Genomic DNA, 13,401 nt, shown 5'->3' with positions numbered 1-13,401 from the left:
TTCTTCTTCTTCTTCTTCTTCTTCTTCTTCTTCTTCTTCTTCTTCTTCTTCTTCTTCTTCTTCTAGTATTTAGAAAAGAGGTGGCCTATAGTTAAAGCTGCTGGAGCCATCTGATAAATTATGTCTTCTAAATTAGTGGAAAAAATAAGTCACTGTAACTTATATATTTGTATATTACTCCATTTTCTCTTCTTTGTTTATCTTCACTCATTACACTAATATCACCTCTCAAATTGTACAAAGTCCATCTCTATCAAGGTCCATCTGTACACTTTACATACAGTAATGAATTTGATTTATATATCTTAATGAAGGATGGAAATTCTATTACATGGCTATAAAATTTTAAAGGAAAAAAATAATTAAAAGGAGCCAAGATTCAAATCTAGACATCTAATTTATTGATGGGTGTAATGAAAAGGGAGTTTTGAATTAAAACAAATCTTGGAACCCTACAATCTTTGTCTTCTGGAAATTCATCCTTGTATGTGCATATTTGAGACTCTGAGGTGCCCACATAGCCAGAAATCTATTTGCCCTGCAGACTGTGCAATCACAATATCTACCTCCAGCAGACAAGTACAAATTGTCTCATAAACTCCACTGGACATCAGATTTATGACAGTAAGAACAAGTGCTTTGTATTAGAAATAAAACAGGGTGCCCTGCCCTTGTAAGGGTCAAGCTGACTTTTGAAGAGGAAACCTATTAGGAAATGAGCAACCAAGGTAATGGATGAACAGGTGCTTGCTCATATGACACCAAATCAGTTACTAAGAGCAGACAGCTACAGACCCCTCCCAACTGGAAGGAAGGAGCCTGCCAAAATCATGATCCGCTTTAAATGTTGCAGTTGTGAAATAATGTCCTGTCTGATGAGCTACGTGACAGGTCATCTGCAATTTCCAATAATGAGTTAAGTTTTCAGGAACCCTAAAGCCTGCACTATACAGAGATGAAGCTTGACATAGTCCTTGGCTACCAGACCTTCATGTTCCATATGGGCTCAGCTTGTAAGTTTCAGGTATTTTAATGATTGTACTATATTTAAGAAGAGGAAGTTCCTGTAGAGAACCTGATTTGAGTTACCTAGTTCTAAAGTATCTTCATTACTGCATTACTTTACTATTGTTTGTGCGTCTTTAAAAAAAAAAATCTATAAAAGTGCAATGACAATGGTTTTTCTTCTTGACAACACAAAAGTATGAGGAAAATATATAGGAAACTAGGAAACGTAATAGAGCACCAGAAAACTATTGCTTCAGACTCTGGTAAACTGCATGCCCATTGGAAATTGATTAGTAGGAGAAAGAGCAAGAACTATAAAGGCTTCAGAATTTTCAAATGCACAGTGTTTATGAGCAGCTAGAAAAGAACTATAGACTACAGAGCTCATATGCACAATCTTTAGGGCACAGGTATGTGTGTGTGTGTGTGTGTGTGTGTGTGTGTGTGTGCATGCACGTGTGTGTGTGCATGTGTGTGTGTGTGTGTGTGTGTGTGTTTCTATCTCTTTCCACCTTATTTTTTGTTTTGTTTTGCTTTGCTTTGCTTTGCTTTGTTTGAGACATAGTCTCCTGCTAAATTTGGAGTACAGTGGTTTTGCCTAAACTGGCTTAGTAGGGAATTAAATGAATTCTACTGTTTCTACCTCCCTAGTGCTAAGGTTGCCATACCCAGATTTTTCAAGATTGTTAGAGCTCCAAACTCTAACAATCTTGTGTGGACGCTAAGCAGTTTTCTGACTGAGCCCTCTCCCACTCTCTGTTAAGGCCTATCTCACAGGTAAGAACAAACTAGTAACTGCCAGGAAAAAGAGTCACTTTTCTTTCAGAGTACTGATCCTGGCAAGTTGGCCACATTACTATTGTAGGCCACACATACAAAAATATATGAGCAACAAAAATGGTGAATGTGAGGGTAAAGGAAAGAAAAAAAAGATACAAGGTTGGGTGGATAAGGAGGGGATGTGGATCAAGGGAGGAGGTGGGGAAGAGGTAAATATGATCAAAATACATTGTACAAAATTCTCAAAAAACAGATAAGACTATTTTCTTAGAAAACATTTTATTTGAGAGCTATCAAAACTTAGAAAATGACAGCCTAAATTAAATCTAGACATAGCTTTTCAGCTCAAAGTTTTTTCCTACTTTAAGAAGAATCTACTTTATTTGAATAATTAAGTGTATAGTGTGGATCATCACTAGATACAATGTTGGGAAAACAAAGGTCCAATCAACTTCTTTGTATCAATAAGGTCACACTGTTACAAAACAGCTCACTGTGTGGATGTCAATGTACCCCATTTCCCATCACAAGGGCTGTATTCTGCAAATCGACTAATGATGCTAAATTTTCTTGCCTCCAAAAAGTGTCAGAGATGGTCACTTTAAGAAAAATATTTTTCATGCCTATACTTGGAAAGAAAAAAGTATTTTATAAAAATTAGAATTAGTCATCTAGGAAATGACAGACAACCTTTTAATATAACGTTCTCCCTAATAAATTTGTTCTTAGAAATCCAATTACAAAACCAAGCATGGAGGTAGATGCCTTTAATTCCAACACTCAAGAGGCAGAGGCAGGAGAATTTCACTAACTTTAAAACCAAGCTGGTATAAATAATGAGTTTTAGGTCAGCCAGGGCAATGGAGCAAGATTTTGTCAAATGTAAAAACAGGAAAGGCAGAAATAGTATTTCCAGTGATGCTGCTGTAGTGCTTGCCCGGAGTCAGCCCTGGAAATGGGCAATTTTCATTTCCCTGATACTAAATCAATGAAGATCTAATCAAAAGAATTCTAATGCATGACCATGAGCCTTCTATCTTGCTTGCTACTCAAAAGCACCAATGATTTAATGATAAATTGTTGGAGTAAGAGGTGTTCAGAAATTTAACCAAAGCAAAGAAATCTGAGGCTCTGTCTCAGTTATTTATCTATTGCCAAAACAAAGCATTGTGGCCATGCCAACTCTTAGAAGAAAAGAGTTGATCAATTTCAGAAGGTGAGTCTATACCCTTCATGGTGGAAAGCATGGCAGCAGGCAGGCAGACATGATACTGAAGCAGTGGCTGAGTGGCTGACAGCTTACATCCTGAAATGGCAACCATGAGTCAGAGAGAGAGAAAGAGAAAGAGACAGAGAGAGACAAAGACAGAGAGACACAGACACAGAGAGAGAGAGCATGTGCTAACTGGGAATGATGCATATTTTGAACCCTCAAAGCCTGCCCCCAGTAGTATACCTCTTCCACCAAGGCTACACCTCTTAATCCTTCCCAAACAGTTCCACTAATGGAGAACAGTCTTTTAAATATACAAGACTACAGGGTGCCATTCTCATATTCAAACCACCACAGGATCTTTCCAACAAATATCACTCCTTTGGTGGGAGCAAACACCCAACTTATCTAGGGAGTTGTGTAGAAGCATATCAGATAGGTGGGCACTAGGGGAGTTGCAAGATCAGCATATAACACCCTTCTGTTGAACAGACTGCTGATATACTGCATTGTTGCATATTCTAGATTCTGTAAACTAAAGAAAAGTCACTGACAAGAAAGTTTTGGAATTAACATTTTCTTTGTACCTTTTCCAATGAATCATTAATTTTGCCCTTTCCTTTGTACTCTTTCCAATGAATCATTAATTCCTCAGAAGAAAAGGGGTAGACAGCAAATGGTCACTTTTCCTCAGAAACCTAAGGGGGTTAAAGACAAGCGATGTTCTTCCAGAGAACAAGGGAGGAAGGACACCAGTCTTTTAGTGACAAGAGTGTCTGTCTCTGTGTCTCTGTCTCTGTGTCTCCATCTCTCCCTGTCTGTCTCTGTCTGTCTCTCTCTGTCTCTGTCTCTGTGTGTGTGTGTGTGTGTGTGTGTGTGTGTGTGTGTGGTTTATTCAAGAAACTTACAAGCTACTTGTGATATAAAATTGTGTTTCTTCCATAAGCTAAGCACTGAAAACTTGAGCAATTGCATCTTCACTGTGACTGATGGATGCCTTCAAGGATGATATGGAACTCATTATTTTCTTAAGTTTCTGCTTCATAAAGATCATTGTCACCAGCAACTCCTATAACTCATATAGGATTTATAAAGAGCAGAATGACAAATTATTGCTTTCTTCAAACAGAAATAGGTGACAGAGACTATTTCTGAGGAATATGATCCTGTAATTTATCACTATCTTGTTCTGTGAGTCCCTTTAACTAAAATGTCACCAGTTTTTATTCAACTTTCCACCATCATATTTGCCAAGTGTTAATCACTTATAAGTACAAATTGTAAATATTCATTGTCTCCAATATATTATTTCTTATATATCTAAAGTTCATTTCCTTGGTCAGATTTATTACTTTGTTGGAAATAGGCAGAATTTAACCTTAAGATGATCTTTTACACCCTTGGTTCTGTGAAGGCTCTTTGCCTCAGTATAGGGGAATGCCAGGGCCAGGAAGCAGGAGTGGGTAGGTTGGTGAGCAGAGGGAGAAGATAGGGGTTTTTCAGAAGGGAAATGAGAAAAGGGGATAATATTTGTAATGTAAATAAAGAAAATATCTAATAAAAAATGGAAAATAAAAGAAATGCAGTCTATAAAGCATTTCAAAAAAGATGATCTCTTATAATACTCAGCTCATATTATATAATGATACATGACATTTTTCTTTTTCATTTTTGCTTATCTTTTGAGAAAGAGTCTATCTTGTGATTTTTCTGAGACAAAGGCATATACCACCGTGTCCATCTAAAATATTTTCCTAATCCACAGCATCTGATTAGTTAGGAACATGTCTGAGAAGTACTTTAAACACGATTTATGTTGGAGCTTCTTAAAGTCTTTTCATCCTAAACTCTTTGAGAAAAACAAGCTTATATGTAATCTTAAGTAAACAAAAGAGACAAAAGCAGGCATGTTTTGGTTGAGACAAATTGTGAGGCCTAGGGGCCCATGTAATTATTCTCTCTTCTCATCAAACAATGGAATCCAAGGGGATTTACCCTGTACTCTTGGAAAACCACAGTTCTGCATTAACAGAAACTATTTGCAGGTTTTATTAATCCACTATTTTCGTCTAACACAACGAGTAAGAAATCACCCAGCTAATTAGTTGGTGCCTCTTATATCCAATGTTTGTTAGAAACCCAGTGTCCTAACTTGTCTGTTTGCTGAACTCTCTAGAACCCATAGTTAGTGGACTCTGGAAATTCCTGGTCATTATGATGAAAGAGAGAACATCAAGTCAACTGTTACTTTGGTCTTGAGCAGTGTGCTCATCAGCAGGGAAACTAACTGTGCAAGCATGCAGTTAGCTCATACAAACAAGTTCAGTTTCCACATCAGCAATAGTATCTTCAAATATCAGTTCATAATTTCTCATTCACATTCACATTTTCATCTCACAGAGTAATAGACAACATGATGTATGTTTTTCTAACTCATAATAATAGGGTATGTGTTTTTCTAATTCTAAGATTAAGAAAGTCAAAACAAAATCACATGTTTCTGGTTTTGAGTGGGCTTACTTTTCTAAGTTTTAAAAAAGGCTACGAGACCTGCTTTCTGCTGAAATTAAGATGATAGAGGGAGATACAAGGGGAAGAAACAAACCTATTATCTGAGACTGACTACTGAAATATGTTAGTATTAGCTTCATGCCCAGAAGTGTCTTTATCAATTCATTAAAACTCGCTGTGGCCTAGATTTTGAAAGACTTTATAAACATGGTGTCTTAGTTTAGGGTTTTACTGCTGTGAACAGACACCATGACCAAGACAACTCTTATAAAGGACAATATTTAATTGGGGCTGGCTTACAGGTTTGGAGGTTCAGTCTACTATCACCAAGGTTAGGGCATGGCAGCATCCAGGCAGATGTGGGGCAGGAGGATCTGAGAGTTCTATATCATCATTCATTCTAAAGGCAGACAGGGGAATACTATCTTCCAGGCAGCTAGGAAGAGGCTCTCTAAGCCCACCAACACAGTGGCATACTTCCTCCAACAAGGCCACACCTGTAATAGTGCCACTCGTTGGGCCAAGTATATTCAAACCACCATACATGGTAAAGAACTTGAGCAGTGAGTCATTTGTTTGCTTCTGTGTCTTGCAAACACCCATACTACTTTTTTCTCATTTCTGTAATACCTTGTAACATCTATTATTAGTACATGATGAGCATCTCAGGAGCTCATCATACCACTGTGACTAAGACATGATCTTATTTAAACCATAATTCCAAAGTAAAGGAAGGTAAAAATAAATCAGAAGAAATGTTAATATAGTATAATAAATGATTTAAGGAAATCATTTAAGCTCTTTAAGAGTCTATCAGAGTTAGCTAAGCTGCTTGTTCTTGCTTTCCTGCTTTGCTTTCCTGCTTCCTTCCTTCCTTCCTTCCTTCCTTCCTTCCTTCCTCTCTTCCTTCTTTCCTTCCTTCCTTTCTTTTTTAAAAATACTATGACTTTAATAAGTTTTGTCTTCACAGCAGCCCCAGGTACATAATCAGTGTCTGATGTGATGGACTGCATGTTTATTCTTGTTGACGGTAAAGGTCATGTTTATATGGAAACATGGAAACCTGCATCCCAAGGAATGAATGTCTAGTCATGATGCATTAATCCTTGGATACCAGCCAGGTGTGGTGGCGCACGCCTTTAATCCCAGCACTTGGGAGGCAGAGGCAGGCTGATGTCTGAGTTCGAGGCCAGCCTGGTCTACAACATGAGTTCCAGGACAGCCAGGGCTATACGGAGAAACCCTGTCTCAAAAAAAAAAAATCCTTGGACACCTTAGAATGTCTCACTCTAGAAAGGTAGACATCAAAAGCATTTCCACCAAACAGGCCACAGCCCAGCTGGCGAGAAGGATTTGTCCTTCTGATGAGGACTCCATGGTAACAGCCCATCCCTTCTGGATTACCTACAACTGCAAAACAGTAATCTTGGTAGGAACAGCTAGAGAAACGGGATAACTACCAATTGTGAGTCCATAGTAAAGATTCACAAATAACAGATATACACATAGACAAAGGTTGGACAAAACAATGTATCAGTGCATAAGGAAACACAAAGAATGAAGAGCAGTCACTCTTAAAAAGTGCCAGGTTCCAGGTCTGCATTGTAGCATTCTGCAGGGTCCTCTGCTTCAAGAGCTAGACAGACGTTTCTTATAAATGGTTTCATCTCTTTCAGATTGTGGCAAGCGAGTTATCCCATTAATTGCCAACAGAATAGTGTCTGGAAACCCTGCAGCCAAAGGTGCTTGGCCTTGGCAAGTTTCCCTCCAGCGCAGCAACATCCATCAGTGTGGGGGCACATTGATTGGTAACATGTGGGTCGTCACTGCAGCACACTGTTTTAGAACGTAAGTTACTGAACCTAAGTCAGTCCCCGGTTTTGCTTAAAACCATATTTCCATATTCTAGTATCAATCACGTAAAATAAGAAAATCTTCCTGATCTTTTCTAAAATGATGTTCTACTCACAAACTTATTTAGAAAGTTTGGTGGGAATAAAGGAGTGCTGAACATTATCCCAGAATCCATTAATTAAGTCTTCAGAGTTTAAAGAAATTGCAACTATAACAGAGGTTATGCTAACACAACAATTTACTGATAAATCTGGCCCTTTATTAAATAATGCTCTCCACTTAACATTAGTACCTGTTTCCATTAAGTACTTGATCAGTATCATGAGGGTGCTAAGTAATAAACTGAAGATGAAATCTTCAAGGAGGGCAGGGAGTGGGTGACCATTGCAGCAGAACTGCTCAGGTCAAATTTAAAGCACTAACATTGGTCGCCAAAGTTTAATTGTGATTTACATTACATCTTTTATTTTTACATTTATATGCAGTTTTATTTGTAATAGCTCCATACCAGAAACAATAGAAATGTCCAGTCCATTGCAGACTAATGGGGAAACTATAACATGTCAATAAAATGGAATATTCCTTAGCAGTGAAAAGAGTTAAAGCAAATAAGATTCTAGATGAGTCAAAACTAGAAATATACAGATCTGAAGTGTGGGTACCTGGGAAGATTAATTGCAGTGGCTCATTGGTGAGAAACTTGGAATGATAAAAATATTCTTTGTAGGATGGAGGGATATCTGAGTCAAGGAACAAGCTACACACATATAGGTCTTGAGTCTGACCCCAGAACACACATTAATAACAGTGGGCATGGTTGGATACGTGCTGCCAGAACAATCAGACCCACCATGTGCAGTCCTTGGTTGGTGGTTGAGACCCTGGGAGCTCTGAGGGTAGTAGTTAGTTCTATTGTTGTTCATCCTAAGGGGCTGCAAACCCCTCAGCTCCATAGGTCCTTTCTCTAACTCCTTCATTGGGGACCCTGTACTCAGTTCAATGGATGGTTGTGAGCCTCTACATCTGTATTAGTCAGGTACTATCAGAGCCTCTCAGGAGATAGCTATATTTAGGCTGGCTTGTCCTTCCTTCATAGTAGAGGATTGCAAATTCAATCATCAATAGGAGGAGAGGACTTCGGCCCTGTGAATGTTCTGTGACCCAGTGTAGGGGAATGCCAGGGCCAATAAGTGGGAGAGGGTAGGGTGGCAGGTATGGGGAGGGGGGAGGCAACAGGGGTTTGTTCTTGCATTACATCTTTAAAAATCAAATATACCACATGTGAGGCCTAAGCTGGCCAAATCTTACTTAGGAGAGTAAATTCTGAACTGGGTAGAATACTTAAAGAGAGCTTGACAAGATGAAATATTGTTACAAAGTCTCCTCAGATAACAAAGAGGCAGGGAGTACACCATCTGCCTTGCCACTCACAGAGCAGTTCACTGAGCAGAGGCCCCCACATCACTAAGGAACATGTGAGATATGACAATGGTTAAACCTTGTCCCAGAGCTACAGACTCAGGAGCTGCATTTTAATAAGAGCCCCAAATCATTGGTGTGCACAATAATACTTGGGAAACATTATCCTATGTGATGCAATCTTGCTCTGAGAAATCTCTAATACAGATAATAGAGTTGTATTAATTGATCTGAAGTCCTGCTGTGTATCTGGAAGAGACTTAGAGAGTCAAGAAAGAACTTGCCAGCAGGCAGAGCTGCTCAGAGATGAAAGGGATTCCAAGGTGAACAAAGGGATTCCGAAGTAGAGCAAGCCTCCATCTGCAGAGGGATCAACTGGAGGCAATGGAGAGTTGACAGTGGCTTTATAGCAGCGACCAGCACAATTATTAAGCTCCACGGTGCTACAGGCACTTGATTAGACACTTCAAAATTACTTTATATAATTCTTAGAGCCCTCCCTCTATGTAAGGCTTGATGGGGAAGATCTTTCACTGAGATGTGAATCTAGAAGTACTCAAAAGTATAGATTTGTAAAAACAAACAACAGAAAATACCACTTTATTTATTAGACATATCATTCAACAACATGTCATTAAAAACAAAAACAACCATATTATTTCAATCAAATAGTGAGTAAACATGAGAATTCATTACATGAAAGACTGATATCTCAAAGGGATGTTCTAGCATCAAAAGTTATGCATACATAAGTGAGACTATATAACTCCCACTTTTAAAACCCTAAATAAAGCCTAAGCATTTTCTGTCTCCCTGTAAGACAGTCTGATCCCCACCTAACTCCTTTCCAGCATCATCTTCCACTGTTATTCTACTGGTGTTGTAAACTAGGTCCCACCTGGCCTGAGTCCCACCTAGAAACTTGTCTCCCTGATCCTCTCATAGCTGATGACTCCCCATCAGCCATGTCTTACCCTAAATCTACCATTCAAAACAAAAAACAAAAAATGCCTTCCATATCCTCACACCACTAGTGCATTACCCATTATCCTATTTTATTTTATTTATAATCTTTAGAACTCATATTATTTGTCAACATTTTAATGTATTTTTATAATTTTTCTCTTTCAACCAAAATACTCATTGAACTGAAACTTTATATTTTATTTACTTTTGTCATATGCATGATTAATAACTATTTGCTGACGGAACAAGCAAATAATATTTGTGTGCTCTACAGTTCTAAAACTCAATAATTAAACATTAAATTTAACAGCAGTTTGCTGTTGGTATATGTTCTAATATTTAAGTCATGAGCAATAGGCATATTTAAATAGCCAATGAGACTATAATTGCAACCAACTATTGTCAGGGTGGTGTGTTCTATTGTATTAACCTAAATGCATGTTGTTAATTCATCTAAATGGTGTGGTTAATGGATATTGTACATCACATGTATGCTGCTAATCTTTCCTAGCAATCCAAACCCTCGCCAATGGACTCTTAGTTTTGGAACAACAATAAATCCTCCTTTAATGAAAAGAGAAGTCAGAAGAATTATTATGCATGAAAGGTATCGGCCCCCAGCAAGAGACCACGACATTGCTCTTGTACAGTTTTCTCCCAGAGTCACCTTTTCGGATGAAGTGCGCCGAATTTGTTTGCCAGAACCCTCTGCATCTTTTCCATCAAATTCAACTGTCTACATCACAGGATTCGGAGCTCTTTACTATGGTGGTGGGTACCTCAGAACAGCAAGCAGACTTTAGCTCTTTAACAGAGTACTTCTTGCCATCCCTTTCCCGACAGCTCGTTTTGGTTAGTGCTCCTGTTTTACAAGTGTCAAAAAATCCAACACAAAAAAGAAACAATGCAAATTTATCCCTTGTGATTCAGGAGTTCCTGTGAGAAATGTAAATAGAAGTAGAATGAAGAGTTTAAATGATGTTGCTGAACCCTGGAAAACTATGTCTTTGTGCCTCCAAGTCTGGTTTCCCCCAGGTTCACCAGCTGGGACTCTAGCTCCACCCAGCGGTAGAAGTAGCTCACGGCGGTACAGGAGTACTGGATTGACTGACCAATGTAAATATTTTTATGCCTTTGCACCTAGTTTAATGATAGCTAAGAATAAAACCAATGAAGAGATAAACCATCAAACCCTTTTTCCCCTCTACAGAACGACCCAACTTTATTACTAACCTACAAGGACTTTTGCTGAATGCTTTCAGTCATTCTCAGACACACTCTGGATTCTACAATGTGCCTTGGATATATAAATAAAAACTGCTAGGGAGTTTAACTATCATCTTGAGAAAACACAAAATGGGCTTCTGAAAATGGAAAAACCCATTCAAAGCAGCCTGCCCTATGTATACACAATGAACTTCAAGGAAGAAGTCCCTAATCTCAGGCACTAGGAAAACACTTAGACAAACTTCACCAGGAACAGGCTTTGTAGACTCTAGATTTACTTCAAACATTCTCTGCAGCTCTGATCCATTTTAGGCATGTTGAACATGCATTGCTTTCTTCATGGTCATAGCACTGATTGCAGAAAACATTAGCCATTGTTTCTTAGTTTCAGCATGACAGCAAGGCTGGTATCACACCATGTCTGCACGTTAATGGTTCTCTCTGCAACATAATTATGAAAGGAACATCATGAATACGTCTTGCTATCAGAACATCCTCTTCTAGCAATAGTTTGAGGTTGGAATAGACACATAGCTGACAGAGTACATTGTGGCTAGGAATAAGATTAGACATTTACAAAACAGTCTCCCTTGAAATAGGAGGCCAAACATTAACTACAAGGACTTATGGCTTACTCTCCAAGAAAGTCCATATCCATGTATGTAAAGTCACCATCCTCAAATAGGAAATAATTGAGAGCATATACTGAATGTCCTAAGACAATATGAACTCAAACTGGAAAACAGTAGCAAAAAATAACAGGAAAATCTCCAAATGCTTAGAACTTAAAGATCACATCCACAAATGAAAGTCTTGTGGGGAAAGCTTTTAAAAGCACCTGGAATCAAATTAAAATACTGTAACAAAGTGTATTTTTTTACATCAAAAGGATCTCAAATATATAAACTAAGTATCAACTTTAATAAACTAATAATGATGAGAAAGATAATCTAATACAAGCAGAAGGAAAGAAATAATGAAGATGAAAAGGTGGAGAAAATAGGCAGATAGAAATGAAGTTCTTCGATATAAATCAATACTCTTTAAAGAAATGTCACTAGCTGACCCCAAAGTTGTTGGGAGCTATTTAGGATTTGGAGGTATAAATTTTGGAGCTATGCCATTATAATTTTATTACATTTTGTCAAGTAGTTTGCTATAAAAGTAATTAATTTTTCGGTCACCTTGAAAATATCAATTGTCATATTCACTAACCCTTGCCAGAAGTGGATGTGGAATTTTTTAAATTGATAATACAGTCAGAATATCTACATTTATATATAGACAAAGCATTTTATAGCCACAATCTTATATTGGTAGAAATCTTTATGTTTTAATGTAGAATTGAAAGTATATTTTTTTACATTGGTACATAATTTGCATATTGGTACAAATTTAAGGTTTTGGTAGAAATTTTTGTATATTGATACAAAATCTAAATTTAATTTTGTTTATGCTTAGATAGGCATTGTTCCTATACATCTAATTTAGGAATGCAAGGCTTTGACCCAGTCTTTTTAATAGATACTATTATAAACTATTTAAAATAATTAAACAATACAAGTTAATAGTTACATAGCTGAACTAATGGTCATATTAGATTCTAATTTAATTACTTACAATAAAATATTTTCAAGGTTATTCAAATGTTAAATGCTAAAAATAGTCAATATTTGACAATTCAGTTATGCTATGTATAGATAAAGTCTTTAAAACCATCATAGATCCACAGAATATGGCATTTAATGTTATTTCACTATTAAAAAAAAATCTTTGACTACAAGACATGTCTGTTTCTGACAGTACTCCCATTCTACTTTAAAGATGATATTGCGCATTCATACCTCCATATAGAGTTGATTTAAGTATAGCAAGCTAGCCACTGTGCAAGAAATGCCCTAATTTTATCTGCAGACAGAATGCTGTCCAAAAGGATAGTTCACTACTAAACTCTGACAAGACAGAGTAAGCTAGTCCTTCATAAATCCTAGATGCTCCAACATTATAAGGAATGTTGGGAACTGTTCAGGCAGTCAGCTATCTCTGTCATTTGTATAGTTTTAGAATTTATGTCTTTGTGCTTCCTGAATACTCAAATAATATTTAACCCCTTCTCAAATCTCTGACAGAGCTGAAGACTAAATAGTTATAGTCTTACAATTACACTTAAATTGTTTAGCATTGAAGATGTTCTCAATTTAAGAGAATGGTTTTCAAATGGTAATACAAGTTAAAAACCAAACATGATTTAGATATAGAATTAGAAACTCATTAAGTTAAGATAGATAGTAAAATACTTTATCTAAATTGCCAAATATAAGACTAGCCATAATAAAAATATATCATACCTTATTTTTTTATATCATACCTTATTTTTTACATAATTGTTGTGTCTGAGAGAAAAGAACTTTTCATTGGACTAA

At 37.2% G+C, this 13,401-nt stretch overlaps 1 protein-coding gene across 3 annotated transcripts in view; it reads left to right on the top strand.

Moving 5' to 3' along the window:
* The window catches only part of LOC116070571 (transmembrane protease serine 11A), a 64,874-nt gene that overhangs the window by 46,555 nt on the left and 4,918 nt on the right, over positions 1-13,401 (top strand). For all 3 annotated transcript variants that reach the window (XM_031342004.1, XM_031342003.1, XM_031342005.1), the window contains exons 6-7: positions 7,189-7,360; positions 10,263-10,522. In XM_031342004.1, the coding sequence (XP_031197864.1) occupies positions 7,189-7,360; positions 10,263-10,522 (432 nt within the window). The remainder of the gene's footprint in view (positions 1-7,188; positions 7,361-10,262; positions 10,523-13,401) is intronic.

The sequence above is a fragment of the Mastomys coucha genome, unplaced genomic scaffold (assembly GCF_008632895.1).
Source record: "Mastomys coucha isolate ucsf_1 unplaced genomic scaffold, UCSF_Mcou_1 pScaffold22, whole genome shotgun sequence".
Classification (NCBI taxonomy): domain Eukaryota; kingdom Metazoa; phylum Chordata; class Mammalia; order Rodentia; family Muridae; genus Mastomys; species Mastomys coucha.
This window is presented reverse-complemented; position numbering and strand designations above follow the sequence as displayed.